At 53.6% G+C, this 15,352-nt stretch overlaps 1 protein-coding gene across 1 annotated transcript in view; it reads right to left on the bottom strand.

The window, feature by feature from the left end:
* Positions 1 to 815: 815 nt before the first annotated feature.
* The window catches only part of ACACB (acetyl-CoA carboxylase beta), a 99,602-nt gene continuing 85,065 nt past the window's right edge, over positions 816 to 15,352 (bottom strand). Inside the window, exons 40-52 of the mRNA XM_049619181.1 lie at positions 15,139 to 15,259; positions 13,447 to 13,557; positions 12,455 to 12,598; positions 11,486 to 11,606; positions 9,975 to 10,071; positions 8,306 to 8,402; positions 7,615 to 7,750; positions 6,605 to 6,782; positions 4,927 to 5,039; positions 3,815 to 3,969; positions 3,003 to 3,173; positions 2,753 to 2,889; positions 816 to 2,118 (exon numbers count right to left, since the gene is read on the bottom strand). Of these exons, the coding sequence (XP_049475138.1) occupies positions 1,992 to 2,118; positions 2,753 to 2,889; positions 3,003 to 3,173; positions 3,815 to 3,969; positions 4,927 to 5,039; positions 6,605 to 6,782; positions 7,615 to 7,750; positions 8,306 to 8,402; positions 9,975 to 10,071; positions 11,486 to 11,606; positions 12,455 to 12,598; positions 13,447 to 13,557; positions 15,139 to 15,259 (1,708 nt within the window). The 3' untranslated portion in view covers positions 816 to 1,991. The remainder of the gene's footprint in view (positions 2,119 to 2,752; positions 2,890 to 3,002; positions 3,174 to 3,814; positions 3,970 to 4,926; positions 5,040 to 6,604; positions 6,783 to 7,614; positions 7,751 to 8,305; positions 8,403 to 9,974; positions 10,072 to 11,485; positions 11,607 to 12,454; positions 12,599 to 13,446; positions 13,558 to 15,138; positions 15,260 to 15,352) is intronic.

Consider the following 15,352-nt stretch of genomic DNA (forward strand, 5'->3'; position numbering starts at 1 on the left):
CCAGTTTGGACCCAAGCTGCCCACCGAGGCCTCTGGCCACACTCAGTGGCATGGTCCCTCCCCTCTTCCCTGGAGGGGGCTGCACTGAGTCCCCAGAAGGAGGAAAGTTGACCTCGTCAGGGAAAGTACTATCAGCTGATTGCCAATGTGCTGAACTCCGCCCCATCAGCCGGCAGACAGCAGCACGCACCCATTTTTGAAATCAAGCTGAAAAGACCAAGTCTGCCTGTGACTTCCAGGATACAAACTGTCACAAACTGTCTGACTTCTGGGATACAAACTCCTAGCAGAGCTTTGTCTTCCTGGGATGGGGGCTTGCTCAAGATCTCAGCCAATGGGGCAGGCCGGTGAGCTCCAGGGCAATCACCCAGGCAGGCGGCCTGCCTCTTCTGGTCCAGGTAATAAGTCAAGGCCAAAGTGCTTCCTTTAAAAAACACTTTATTCCACACATCTCCTGGCGGGATCCCCCACCCACTGCACCTGGGGAGCAGCTCGTTATGGACCTGCCTTTCCCTCCAAAACCAAGGGAGCCTCCCGCACACGGAAACATTCAGTTCCCGAGTCAGCGTGGAGTCCCACGCCCTCCCCGAATCGGCCCCAGGATGGGACAACAGATAATTCCTCTTTCTCCCATCCCTCACTGCCCCCATGACACCTTCATGTGCCAGGTCCGTCACTGGCTGATGGCCAAACTCTGGTTTTTTTTTTCCACTCAGGCAGTGGAAGAATCCGGGCTGGTGGGGGGCTTCCCTGGGCAGCCTCGTTGGTCTCTGAACCGGCAAGGTTCCTCAGACAAACTTCCCATCCCAGCGGGGGGGGGGGCAACTGCCCCCATCGACGGCACCCAGGAACTGATGGACGGGGCCGGGACGATAGCAGGCCCCCGATGCCGTGCGGCCTCCAGAACCCAGTGCTGGAGGGCAGGTCGCAGGGGCCTCCCTGAGCAAATTGGTGTAGCCCTCCTGGTCCAGTCCTTGCAAACCAAGAGCTCTGCCCCTTGGGGCCAGATCCCTGCCCAGACATCAAGGCACCAGGTGAGGGGGTGCCGGCAGAGGGGCCCTTCAAGGTGAGTAGTGGCAATCCCCGCAGTGACACTCATGAGCCAGCTGGGCTGTGAGCCTGGTGACCGTCTGCCTTCTGCCTTCGTGTTCCCAACCCGGCCACGAGGCTGCACGCAGGGGACCGGGGGGCCGTCCTTGTCCTCCTCCCAGGGAAGGGGGCGGCTGGGAGGGCTGGGAGCCACACGGAAGCTGTCTTCAAAGGTCCTGAAATGTGCGGCCAAACAGTTCTGCCCATTTGCTTTCCCTCTTTCGAAAACAGAATCAGCGCGGCCTTACCAGCGAGACGTTCCTGGCGCTCCTCTAGGGGCCACGTGGGGAACGACATACCGTTTTATTCTCTTAAAAAACCATTCATGCCCTTTCCCAGGTGACTTGACAGTTTCCGAATAAGCATCATGACAAAAAAACAGGCTGTTTCTGCGCTTCCTTCCTCGGCCTACTTATTCTGCCGAACTATGTAAGACACTTACAATCAGGAGTTGGTCTCAGTAGAAAAATAAAAAGATTCTGTGATCTGATATAAAACGAGCCCAAGAGAACACCTGGAGCCCGCACACCAGGCACTGGAAAGCAAAAGGAAACTGGGGGGTTTGGTTTCAATGTGATTCAGGGATGCAGCAAAAAAAAAAAAACACAAAAAAACAAAATGATGTCTCAAGAGACACCAGAGCCAACTTCCCAGTGATGGAGAGGAAGTTATTTCTGCTCGGAAGGGGCTCTCCTGAGCTTTTTATTGAGACAGGAGTGAGTGGGAGGCCAGCAGCCCTGCAGAGATGCCTAGGGTTTGGGGGTTTGGGGGTTTTGAGGGGTTTTTTTTTTGCTTTTTTCTTTTTAAAAAGCAAACCCCCAAGGTCCTGATGAGGCCTGCGGTAGGCGGGTCAGCGTGGTTTCTTTTGCCCGTGGTCCTGAAAGCGGCCGGGTGGGCCGGGGTCAGGTGGAGGCTGGGCTGTCCATGGTGGACAGGAGGTGAATGACTTCAGCCCGCTCTGCTGAGCTAATGTGCTGGCTCAGGTACACTATGCAGTCCACGGCCACGTCAGGGTTGTCTTGAACCAGGCTGCAGGGGGAGGGGAGAAAAGGGCAGGGGTCATTCCTGCCACTTAGTTCAGGGGGTCCTAAGGCAGTTGCTAAGAATTCCTGTGTGGGGCCATGCCATGTTCCTGGGTGGGTGACAACCCAGGCCTCCCAAGTCTCTTTGTGCCGTGGTCACCGTGGCGGGAGAGGGGGAGTGGTCCCATACGGCAGGAGGGAATTCTGGGGGTCAGAACACTTGGAAGGACAGTGGACCCTGTCAGTCACTAGCTGTGTGACTGGAGACCCAGTATTTCCCTAAATTTCAGCTTCATTCCCTAAATGGGGTCCCACATGATCGACTAGCCATCTCACAGGGGACCCCATGGGAATGGGGTGAGCAAATCCTTTGGAAAGGCTGGTACCTACGGCCTAGCAGTTAAGAACGTGGGCTCTCCCAGATGTGCTCTAGCCGTGACCTTGGACCAGCTGTCCTCTATACTCCAGCAAGGAATACAGCCCCCGAGCCGTGGACCTCGCACACAAAGCTGAGCCGTAGGCCCGGGGACCATGCAGCGTCGTGGAGTCAAGCTGGCACTCTGGGGTCAGGCGGCTGGCGGTAAATCCGGCGCTCGCCAAGAAGTCCAAGGCATGGGCAGGTGGGCGGGGTGGCCACTTACCGTCTGATGGCCTTGAGGACGGAGTCTCGCTTCAAACACTTGATGTTCTCGCGGATGGTGGAACGCAGGCCGCCCCCGCCCTGCCAGTGCTGTTCCAGCCACTTTACCACCATCTGGTTGTTATCCCACAGGTAGGCCTGGGGGGAAGGGGACAGGCAGCCTCAGAGAGGGACCCCTGAGCAGGCTGGCCCCGGGAGGCAGGCACACACGCACGCACGCACCCACCCATCCTGTCTCCACCCAGGCCCACCTTGACGGCCCCCTCCGTCTCCACGAACCACCGACGCAGCATGGACTGGATGTGCACGTGGCTCAGCTCACTGCTGGCCTGCAGGATCTCCTGCTTGACCTGGTCCTCCAGCAGGAGGCGGCGCAGACGCCAGTACAGGAAGGCGCGTGAGGTCTTCCACTCCACGATGTCCTGCGGACAAGCCCCAGGCCTGAGCCCTCCGAAGGGGCAGGGGCGGGCAGAGATGCAGGGTGCTGCCCGGGGCGGGGCCCTGGGCTAGGTGCACGCTCGGTGATCATTCCCGTTTTACAGGCGGGGCAGCTGAGGCTCGGGGGGGGGGGGGGGGGGGTTGGCGGGGCCAAGATTTCACCGGGACTCTACTCGGGCTTCCCAGAGGCACGGAGGGGCTTAGGCTGGCTGGGAGGGAGCCCCACACACAGGGGTGGTAGGTGAGTGTAGGGTATCTTCTTAGGGGCCGAGCGATGGGGTGGGGCTGGTGAAGGCCAGTGCTGGGCGGGAACAATCCTTCCCAAGTCTGGCCCGTGGTTAGAGACACCCATAGAGGTCAGACTGGTGGTTCCCAAACCTTGCTGCCTGTTGGAATCGCTTGGGGATTTGCAGCCATAGTTATACGGGGCTCCCACCCCCTGATACTCTGATTTAATTGGTCCGAAGAGCCACCTGGGCACTGGGATTTTTTTTTTTTTTTTTTTTTTATCGCTCTCCAAGTGTTTCTAACATGTAGCTTTCGAGCCCAGATCTGCTCCGGTTGGAAACCAGGTGACCTTAGGATGGGGCATTCATGTGGGGCTCCCACAGCTGCAGGCTCTTACAGAGATGACACCCTTCTCCAGCATGCCGTGGGCCCTGTCGTGGAGGTCGGCGAACAGCACCGCCACCTGGTGGTAGATGGGCAGGAGCAGGTCCTCCCGGGCCTTCAGCTGGCCCTCCAGGTCCTTGCGGTCCTTATCGGAGAGCTCGGCCACTCCTGTGGGCACAAACCAGGGTTTGCAGGACAGGCCTGCGCTCTGATTCGGAAGCTGCCCCCAAACCAAGCTGCTCGCACGGTCTCAGAAGCGTGCTTACCATGGCGAGACCGCATTCAGCGTGCAACTCTAAATGCGCCCCCTTCTCGGGAAGAACCACTGTGCTCACGGGCTACGATCACTTACTATTTTCCACACATATTGCAAAATACAATTAAGGGGATATTATGAACAAGCCTGGGCCAATTTCACACCTTAGATGAAATGGACAAATTCCTTGAAATATACAAACTATGGAAGCTCTGCCAAGAGGAAACAGATCCCCTGAATAGTCCTACATATAATAAAGATGAATTTATAGCCAGAAACCTCCTATCAAAGATTTAAAGAAATAATGCCAATTCAGACTCAGAAAACAGGAGGGAACACCTCCCAACTCATTCAAGAGATCAGCATTTACCCTGACACGAAACCAAAGAAATTACACACACACACACACACACACACACACACACACACACACACTCTAATAAATCTTATGAAGGGCACAGTTATAAAGACACTGTCACCCAATATGGACTTTTAAAGAGAATTACATCTAAGGCTACAAGTGAAACAAAACTATCACTCAGACAAAATTGGTAACACACTTCAGGTCTGATGGAAAATTCGAAAGGGACGTTTTGCTGTGCAAATTCTCATCGTCCTCACTGGCCCCAAATACTTCCATTGTTATATTTTATGTGTGTTCAGAAATAAATACACTAAGGCACTAAACACACTTTTTAATGGTAAAGGGCTGATTTTGCTATATGAACGTGTTTAACACATCCCCCGATTTTTGGAGCTGTCTTCTGGCACGCCGGCACTTTGTTTTTACCAGATTAGAACCCCCCGGGAGGGGAGCGGGCTGGGTCTCTCTTGCCCTCTGAGACCTGAGGCGTTCCCACCCCTCTCACCTAGCTGTTCCACGAGCTTCTTATAAACTGGGTCGATTCTCCTCATGGTCTTTATCAGATCTTTCTTCCGGAACTTAATCTCCACTGTTCCCTCCGGCTCCAGAATGCTCGCCCTGAAAAAAGAAGAGGAAGGGGTGGAAGGTGTAGGAGATGTCCCCCCAACAAACTACAGCCAGGAGACATGGGGGTAGAGACAGGAGAGCCAGGAAATCCGGGTGTGAGTTCTTAGATCTTTCACAGACTCACTCTGTGACCTTGGGCAAGTCAGAGGGGACTCTCCGGTCATCTGCTTCTATATCCATAAAATGTACAGGGGCTGAGCCAACTTCTTAAAATCACGTTTTCTGAACTCTGGAATGCCCTTTCGGCTCTGAGAGCATAGGCCTCTTCTCCAGAACAGCATAGCCCTCCTGTTCTTCAGCTACAGCCCTTTGTGACTTTCCTAATCTCTGCTCTCCTCGGGCCAGGGTACTGTTTCTGATCTCCTCCAAGCTCACAAAGGCACAATGAAGAACTCAACATGGTTCAGTATGAGCTGGCCCTCTCACTCACCCCCACACTGCCCCTTCATCCTCTTTTGATAGTTTGGAAGCCCCAAGAAATACTTGATATAGCTCTGAGCTTCCTGGTGGCCAGAGTGAAAAGGTAATGATGACCCCACTTGAGGCTGCTCATGTCCCGAGTCGTCCTGGAGGGCGGACCTCAACAACCCCCCGTGACGGTCTAGGTGCACTGAAGGCGGGACAGGTGTCGCTCATGTGCACCATATCACAATATCTACCATGATGCCTGGTACATAGTAGGTACTCAATAAATAGTCACTGAATGAATGAATGGATAACAGACACAGGAAGAGGATGCCTATATTTGGGGCAAAACTACTCCTGAGGTCTTGATATCCTACACAGCATGTAGCTTAGAGTCTTCCTTTTTTTTTTAATTTTTTAACATTTATTCAGTTTTGAGGGACAGAGTGTGAGTGGAGGAGGGGCAGAGAGCAAGGGAGACACAGAATCCGAAGCAGGCTCCAGGCTCTGAGCTGTCAGCACAGAGCCCGATGCGGGGCTCGAACTCACGAACTGCGAGATCATGACCTGAGCCAAAGTCGGACGCCCAACCGACTGAGCACCCCAGGCGCCCCAACTTAGAGTCTTCACTTTAAAGTTACTCAAGCACCATGTGGCAAGTACTACTGTCATTGTCCTTTCTGTAAACGTTCCTGGAATGAATGAATTCCTCCTTAACAAAGTGCCACAGGTTTCTCTCTCCCGACGAACCAGTAACCTCTCAGGCAAGTATCTGTCAGTCATTTGTTCAGCCAGGATTTCCCAACCACCTGCTAGCGGTCAGGCATTGTGCGAGGCCCTGGCCTATAAAACTGAATAAAGCACAGCCCCTCCAGGAACTCACAGCTTGGGCAGAGACTCAGAGCCCAGGGAGAACTAGAGGACTGGTTATGTTTCCCTTTTTATCCTGGCTGCCAGGAAGCTCAGGTGCCATGAACTCTCCTGATAAAATCCACCTGTGCACTGGATGCTAGTTTCAGACTGGTAAAATTGGAGCCTCTCCATCCTTCAGAACCTCAGAATGCCCTGGCAATTCCTGGCCAGTGGCTCAAAGATGATGGGGCCTCGGGACTGGGGGTGAAGGGAAACGAGGCTGAGGGTCACACACCCACCTGCTCTCCTTGTCTGCGTACGTTTCTATGCACAGGGGGTTGATGGAGGAGTCCACGACCACCCAGGAGCCCCCCCGGAGTTCCCCGTTGGGTGGGATATAGATCAGGACGGGCTGTTTGTACTGCCTGAGGCTGTCCACGATGTAGGCTCCAAACTTCAGCACCTGGTCGTACATGTCTGAAAGCAAAGCAGTTAGTGGCCCGGTGAGGAGGCTTCAGGCCCCAGCACCTGCCACACGCCAAGCCCCCAGCCGTCACTGTCCTGGGGAGCCTGAGAAAGCGTGTTCAGCCGGGATGCTTCGCGGCACCATGGAAAGGGCAGTAGAGGAGGCCAGGTACAGACTGCACCCTTACTGTCCGTGTCACCTTGGCCAGGCCACTCTCCCCTCCCTCACACTGGGGCCTCTCAGTGCCTCCATCTGTAAAAGGAAGCGTAGGGCAATCTCAAGGGTCCCTTCCTTCCAGCTCTGACTCCGGGATGCCCTCACCGGTGACTGCCCCCCGCCCTGTCCTGCCGTTCCCAGCACACGGAACCCTATCCAGCAATAGCACAGATCCTTCCCTCCTGCCCACAGACAGCGTGGTCGTTATTTTCCACCAAGACGAGGCTCTCCGAGTACCAGGCACCTTATGTGGTTAGGCTGCAATAATAAAATCAACCATCATCATGCCAGGAGCTAACACCATGCACCCGTGATCAGCTCATATCAAACCCTCACTTCAGACCTCTCTCAGGTTGGTCTGACTCTTAGCCCCTTCACAGGAAGGAAAGTTCCCGGGGTCGCCCACCCTGCCCTGCCCCTCACAGGGTGACCTCTGGCTAGTCACACTAGGAGCCCTCAGTTCCTCATCTGTGAAATGGGTGGATGTTCCCTGAACTGCTCCCATCCTTGGAGGTTGTAGGGGGGCTCGGCTAAGATGATGACGCGACAGCGCCACCTGGAGGGGGTTTCCCTGTCCTGGGTGCTGACCCCGCAGCTTTGGGACACCCACAGGAGAGGTGGCTTTACCTTTCATGCCACCGGAGAACCCCCTCCAGTTGGCAAAGATTATCAGGGGCAATCTCTCTCGGTTGAAATCGTTGATGGCCTGGGCCGTCTTGTAGGCTGAGTCTGGGAACCACACCTGGCCCGCCTGCTGGATTATCTGGAACACAGGGTGCCCTGGATCAGACTCCTCTGTGCAAGACCAGCGAGGGGACACGGGGACAGTCTTCTGAGCCATACCCTAGAGGGCAGGCAATCTGATCTGCGTTGGCACCCACACCAGAGCCAGGGCTCACAGGGAAGGCCCGAAGCTCACCTGCTGGGGGCCCTGCTTCTGCAGCCCAGGGAGGTTCCTTCTGCCTCATTTACAGGCTCAAAGGGGTGCCAAGCCAGTCCAGGCCATACCGAGTCCTAGGACCCACCCTCTGGCTCCTGAGCTCCTCCCATATGTGCCATGGCCCAGCTAGAGTCAGTGACAGGGACAGGGACAGGGACAGGCGCAGAGGGCAGGAGGGATTCCCAGGGACCCGTCACCCCCTGAAGAAGAAAGACAGCGTAGGACATTTATGCATCCCGCAGAGACAGTGCTGGAGACGGGCGCCCCTGGGGCCAAGGACTCCCCTGAGGCTGGAAGGGCAGGCGTGTGACCGCCCAGGATCCACTCCGGCTGGCTGAGCCAGCTGAAACCACAGTCCCAAATTCCCAGCCCTCTGACCTTGGCCTCGGAATCCAGGTTGGCAGGGTCTGCAGGCACTACCACCTCCACGGTCCGCGTCTCCACGGCGATCACTCCAACAGGGATCCCCCCTAGCCTGTGAGGTGGAGCAGGGGCGAGCGGGGAGCTGGGCGGCAGCCCCCTTGGATCCGGGGGTAGACGGGTCCGCCCAGCCCCGGCTGACATTCTATGGGCATCCTGGGTACCTGGGCACTAAAGGCTGGGACGCAGGCACGCGTGCAGAAGCGTGCACAGCTTTTACTCTGGCGGGTTATTTTACTGGAAGGCAAAGAAGCCGTTCCAAAGCGGTAAGAGTCTCCTAGCCAGCCGGCAGGCTGGAAAGGTGCCATTGGCGCCCTTCTTGGGGCAGCAGCCATCGTGGTGACGGGGAGGGTGAGGCCAGTGCAGGAGCAGCGCTCTCCACTAGAACTTTCTGGGACGCTGTGTTGCCCCTGGGCCATCCAGAACAGCAGCCGTGACATGCTACCTCGTGCGGATGCTCAGCACCTGAAACGTGCCAAGGGCAACAGGGGAAAGGAATACACCTTCCTCTCTCAAGTCACCGAGATTTGAATTGCTGCACGCGGCCAGCAGCCACCGTGCAGGACGGGGCGGGTCTAGGCACCGAGGCGTGCTTGCAAAGGGGTGGCGGATGTGGAGCCTGAAGGAGCTGCGGCTCAGAGGATTCCATGACATTAGTCACTGTCACCCGCCTGCTACCAGCCAGGCCGGAGCCAGGTGCATCCCTGGGTCACTCGTGACTACGAGGCAGGTGGAGAGAAAGTCTTTAAATAAAGGAAGGGTTTCCATGTAGAAGAGGGAGATCTCATCGCAGGTCTTAAAAAATAAAACACTTAGGGAGGAGGGATGAGCTGTTAGTACTAGGCTTAACATTTGGTATTTTAATACTTATTTATTGCCCGGGAGAGAAATAACAGCACCAACAAGGACAGGAATAACAGCCGCTGGCACTGACGGAGCACTTAGGGTGTTTGAAGAGCTTGACACATGTCCTCACAGCAGTCCTCTGGGGACAGGATTATCATCCCCGTCTTGCAGATGAGGACGTAAAGGCCCAGAGAAAGTGAAGGACCTTAGATCTGACTCCAGAGCCTGGACTTGTAACAACTACCTCGTGCCACGATCTGAATGCTAACTTATAAGGATAATTATAAGGGTCAATTATACGGAGAGGATCCCGCAGGTGGCCAGACATGTCTAAAATGATGACGGCTGCACCACTGAGGGGTGAGCTGCTCAGCTCTGAAAGCATCCAAGCGATTAAGCCGTCCACCAGCTCTGCGTAGACAAGAGGGCTCCTGATCGTGGCCCTCGTGGAACAGACCTCATAGTTTTGAGTGTCTGTGTAGTTTTCTGGTGGGAGCACCCAGCGCTGTCTTCTGATTCCCAAAGGGGCAGACTCTGGCCCCCAGCAAGCAGATGGCTGAGATGGCCTTTCCTAAGGCCACAGAAAAATCCAGACTTTATGAAGAAGTTCAGCCTCCAGAAAACCATCCCCCCAAACTGGTTTTCCTTTCGGAAAGCCCTGAGGCCAAAAGGAAAGTGTTCTTGGGGGTCACCCAGGAGGAAAGGACCCATGGCTAGTGCCTGGGAGTCCCAGTGCCTGGTGAGGCCAGGCGAGTGCAGGCTGCCCCGTTCCCAGGGTTACCTCGCTCTTCCTGTCACCACCGTCTGGGCCCAAGGTGCCATGATTTCCTTGAAACTGCCGTGGTCAAAGAATCCACTCTGCCAGGATCCCTTCAGAGCTGTGGGCAGAAGGGCAGAGGCCCAGGCCAAGGGGCTGGGTTGATGAGGGTCCCCATGGTCTGCCTGGTGGGGCAGACAACCTGACCTTCACAGCCCAGACACCTGTTTCTCCAGAAAACCACACAGACCCCGACCCCATTAAAAGAAAGCAAAGCAAAGCAAAACAAAACAAAACCTCCCAAAAACACGGTTGCAGAAAATACCCCAAGTCAGGAATTCAGCCCATTTGGAACATCCAACCGTATCAGCTCCTGCCAACGCCAAATGCACGGAGATCCTAATCCCAAGGATCAGCCCAGGAGGCAAAGAGAGCTGACAGGGCCCCTTCAGAAGGTGGGATTTGGGGATGGGACCACCTGCCCGGGAAACCTCATCCTCAATGTGCCGGCAGTAGCTTAATAACATTTAAATGTTAACTGGGGGCCATCTTCAATTTCAGAGAGAGAGACAGACAGACAGAGGGAGAGGGAGAGAAGAGGGGAGTCGGGGAGGGGCGGGGGAGGAGGGGAAGGGAGATGACTTGGGGAGGGGGAGGGGACAGAATATGATGATGCCAATTGCAGCCGTCCCTTTAAAGGAAGCATTGGCGCCCTGGTGTCCGTGACTCCGGTTTGGCCAAGGAGAAAGGAGCCAGGTGACGCGAGGGTCACAAGCCGCCAGCGAGGGAGGCTGGGTGCCTGAAAACAAAGGAGCTCAACTCCCGTGTCTGCCCGAGGGCTGGCCTGACCAGATGGAGAAAATGGTCAGAAACAAGGTGGACATTTTTTTAGTCAAGATAAAGCCATCCCCCTCAGAGCTCACGGGGAAGAAAGCTCGAGAGAGGCACAAGAGGGGCAAGCGAGCCGCGGGGTATCCTGAGCCGGCAGCGCCCGGCGCACCCCTGACGGGCACCCCTCCTGCACCACGCAGCTGGACGGGCAGGCGGATCCCTAAAGGCAGCGGCGTCTGAAATTCCAGACTCGGGATCATGGTAACGGGGTTAGCTCAGCTTCCCTGGGGTGTTCTGCTTGCTCAGGAGGTAATCCAATACCTGCAGGAGACAAGCTTGCCCCTTTCAGAGAGGGGGTGGGGGGGTGTAGTCTTGTCTCTGAAACCCTGATGTCCGCATTTTCCCATGTAACCACGGGGCAGCTCGGAGGGAGGCCAGGCCCCCTGTTGCACTTCCCCTGCATCTGCCAGCCCGAGGACCCAGAGCCTGTGCCCACCGCTTCTTTATTAACGACTTAGGAAAAGTATAGAGAAAAGTGCCCCCCACCCCCAGCCTCCACTCCCTCTGCGTTTGATCTCAGGTGTCCCCTTCCGGGATGTGTGACCAAGGGAGGATCGGGGCTTCTACCAGAGGGCCCCTTCACGCCTTCTTTTCAGAAAAGAAACCCAAGAGCCAGGTCTCCGGCAAAGCACTTAGGGACTCACTTGGGTGAGGCCGTCCTGCAAGCAGCCACCGGGGGTCGTAGGGAGCCCTGGACGGGAAGAATCCAATTTCTCGGTCGATGGGGTCCGAGGGTGTGGTGATGGGGACTGGACTGCGATTATCCTAGAAAAGAAAGCGACCTCAGTCTTCTGTGCCGGTCAGCCATGCCTGTGATCTGCTTCTCCCCTCCGACCATGATCATGCCTGCCTGCGCAGCAGAGCCCTGCCCGAATTAGCCAGTCATCGCCAGCATGAGTGGCGTCTGGTGAGGGCCTGCCAAGGTGCAGGCTCCCAACATCATGGTACTGAATCACCAAGGGAGCTCCCTAGGGTAGGTGCTATTGTTATTCCCATTTCACAGATGAGGAAACTGAGGCTCAGGAAGATGCACAGACTGTCCCAAGGTCTCACTGCTAGCGATGAGGAAGCCGGGAATCGGATCCAGCCCGACTGCAAAGCTTCAGGGTTCTCTATTGTTCAGTGTTACCTCTTTTGATGAGACGCAAGGCCACCCCTTTATAAAGGATCAGCACATAGCATCTTACAATGGCATTAAAATTTTCTTTTAATGTTTACTTAGTTTTGAGAGAGAGGCAGAATGCGAGCAGGGGAGGGGCGGAGAGAGAGGGAGACGCAGAATCCCAAGCAGGCTCCGGGCTCCGAGCTGTCAGCACAGAGCCCGACGCGGGGCTCGAACTCACGAACCGTGAGATCACGACCATGAGCCGAAGTCAGATGCTTAACCAACTGAGCCACCCAGGCACCCCAGTGGCATTTTTTTTTTTTTTTTAAGCAAAGAACAGCTAGACGGAGCTGGGTGTCTGAGAGGGAAGGAGGGAGGAGTGAAGAAAAATTAAGCCCAGCCACAAGGGTGGCACTTCCTGGTTCCCAAACTCCCATACCACCCAGCAAGTGAACCTGATGACAAAGTCTTCCAGACTCTACGGTGCAGAGTGGGGGGGATACTGGACCTTTGGCATATAGGACAGCCACTCCAGGATGGTGTACACGCCCTCAAAGTCGTCTGGCACAGTGACGTGGGAGACGCCGTTGTAATGCATGATCTGCACGCCGCCCAGCTGGTTGTTGGAAGTGTAAACCTCTCTGCCCAGGACCTGCTTTGACATGGCAAGGTTAGCAAGGGCCCGCCCGGCTCAGGCCCCTTCCACCTGCTCGGAAGTCATCTCCCTCGGCGGTCCTCAACCCTGGCCGCCCGTGACAGTCACCCGGGAGTTTTCAAAACTCCCAATGCCCAGGCTGCATCCGGACCAATTACAGCAGAATCTTTTGAGGCTGGGACCCAGGCATCAGTACTTTTTCCTTAAACTTCTAGGTAGTTGGAACTCTGTGGCCCAATTTGAGGACCAGCGATCCAACCGATTACTTGGGTCTTCTCCAAGGCGAAACCCTACCGGGTATTTCTGATTTGGCAGGTTGGCGCCGAGGCCTGGGAATCTGCACTCGTAACAAGTTCCTGGGTGATGCTGCTGCTGGTTCCGGGACCAGACTTGCAGAACTTCAGTGGGATTTTATCAGACATTATCTTACCAAGGCTTTTACAGCAACGTGGGGTATGTTTTCATACAGTGAAAACAGAATCCCAAACCGCACGCTCACCAGGCATCATGGAGACGGAAGATGGGACGGAAAGACACCAAAATTTGAGTAGGAGCAAAATTACTTTTTTGGGGGGTGGTCTTTTTCCAATTTTCTACAATATATAATGCCACCTTAATAATTTTTTAAAATTTAAACTGTCAGCACACAAGAGCCTAACACTTAGAAAAAAATTGTTTTGGCTCCTGAGAGACCCAGATGAGCACAAATTGGAAAAACAGCTCCTAGCTCAGTTGGAATGACACTGGTTTCATACTGAGAAAAGTCCCCCATTGGGAGACAGTGGTTATGTTAAAATGAGTCCTGGCCCCACACGCCCGCCCCCTACAGTCTCCTTTTCGGTCACCTTGTTGAGAGCGCTGGCTCCCGTCAGGATGATGTGCGAATTTTCCACCTGGATCACTCGCTGGCCCAGCCTCACCAAGTAGGCCCCGATCCCAAGGGCTCGGCAGGTCACCTGTGGAGACAGCAGCCCTTGGGAATTCCGGAGGCAGGTGTGGCCCGGGGTGGGAAAGCCCAGGAACCCACTGGGCACACGTGGAGGGTACGATTTGGCCACTGGCAGCCTGGCTGGTGACCAAATGGCACAGGCACAGGCCACTTCTTCGGGCTCACCTAACCTTGGCTTCCAGAAAGAATGTGGTTAATGAAGAAGAGTGTTGTGAGGATAGACAGCAGACACAGAATGTTCTGGTTGTTGCTTCACACAAGGCATAGCTTATATGTAGTTCTTCTGAGCCATGGTAGCCTCTCACACAGCCACAGGGCATCTGGGAGTGCGTGCAAAACTGGTGATATCTGACTAAGGTCTATACCAAGGTAAAGTGTTGTGCCAATGTCAATGTCCTGGGTTCGATAATGTATTATGTAGGATACTGCCTTGGGGGAAGCTGGGTGAGGGGGACAGAGGACCTCTCTATACTGGCTTGTAACTTCTGGTGAGTCAGTCGTAAACTTTTTCAAAATTATATATATCTATATAGCTATCTATCTATATCTATCTATATATACATATATATAAATACATACACACATATATATGTCATCATATATAATTATATATATGATATATGTCATATATAATTATATATTACATCATCATATATAATTATATGATATGTGATATGTCATAATGTATATAAATGTTATATCATTATATGTATGTGTGATATGTGTTATCATGTAATTATATATTATATATGTCATATCATGTCATATATATGTCATATATCATGATCTCACCATCATAATGATATATATACATTATGACATATATCATATATATCATGTTGATATAAATGATATTATATATGATACATATAAAAATATGTACTTTGGAACATATAAAAATACATATCTTTTGTAGATATTAATATATATAGATTTTGAAACATATATGAAATATATGTAAATGAGATGCAGAACACAAGCCTAAGGAAGACACTCATGGCCACATTTTCCACCCTGGAAACTGAAGATCCAACACCGAATGTAAAGATAAGGTCTTAAACGACAATCTACCATGAAAGAGTAGTATTACCAGAAACAGCAAATATTTTTGAAAAGGCCAAGGGAGGGAAGGGGGAGATATTCATTCAGTACCAATTAAAACCAGACAAAAGTTCTTCTAAATACTCAGTACCTTTTAAATAAGAAGACATTGGACTGTGGTTCAAACACAACTATAAAAAGATACATTTTGAGATAATTGTTAAAACTGACCCCCGAACCAGGTTTCAAGGATATTGAAGAATTGCTGTTGATGTTGGTGTAAGAACAGTACCGTCATTTTGTAAAAAAGCATGGCGGGGGAAGGTCTTTATCTAGTAAAGATCTGCATCGGAGCATCCACAGATGGAAAGACAGGGCCAGGGGCTTGCTTTAAAATATCCCCAAACAGGAGAGCAGAGGGGCCGGGGGGGGCAGGACGAGCTGCTGGCTGACAATCACCGGAACTGCATGATGAACGCACGGGACGCTTACAAAGATTCCATAAGAGAAAGGCGAAAAGGAAAAGGAAGTATAATAGGAGGCTCACCAGACTGATGGTGACGATCTCTTCGTAAGCTAGGGAGGACTCCCCTGCAATCATGCCCGAGCCCTTGAGGTTCTCCACGCCCAGGCCACGGTCCTTCCCGATGATATCCGTGATGACATACCTTCACGAACCGAACATGGATTCAAGACCAAGCTCTAGCCCAGAAAAATTCAAGGCGGACGCACTTCCCCAGGACCCAGGGCAGGAGGGACGG

This window comes from Panthera uncia, assembly GCF_023721935.1.
Source record: "Panthera uncia isolate 11264 chromosome D3 unlocalized genomic scaffold, Puncia_PCG_1.0 HiC_scaffold_8, whole genome shotgun sequence".
Taxonomy (NCBI): domain Eukaryota; kingdom Metazoa; phylum Chordata; class Mammalia; order Carnivora; family Felidae; genus Panthera; species Panthera uncia.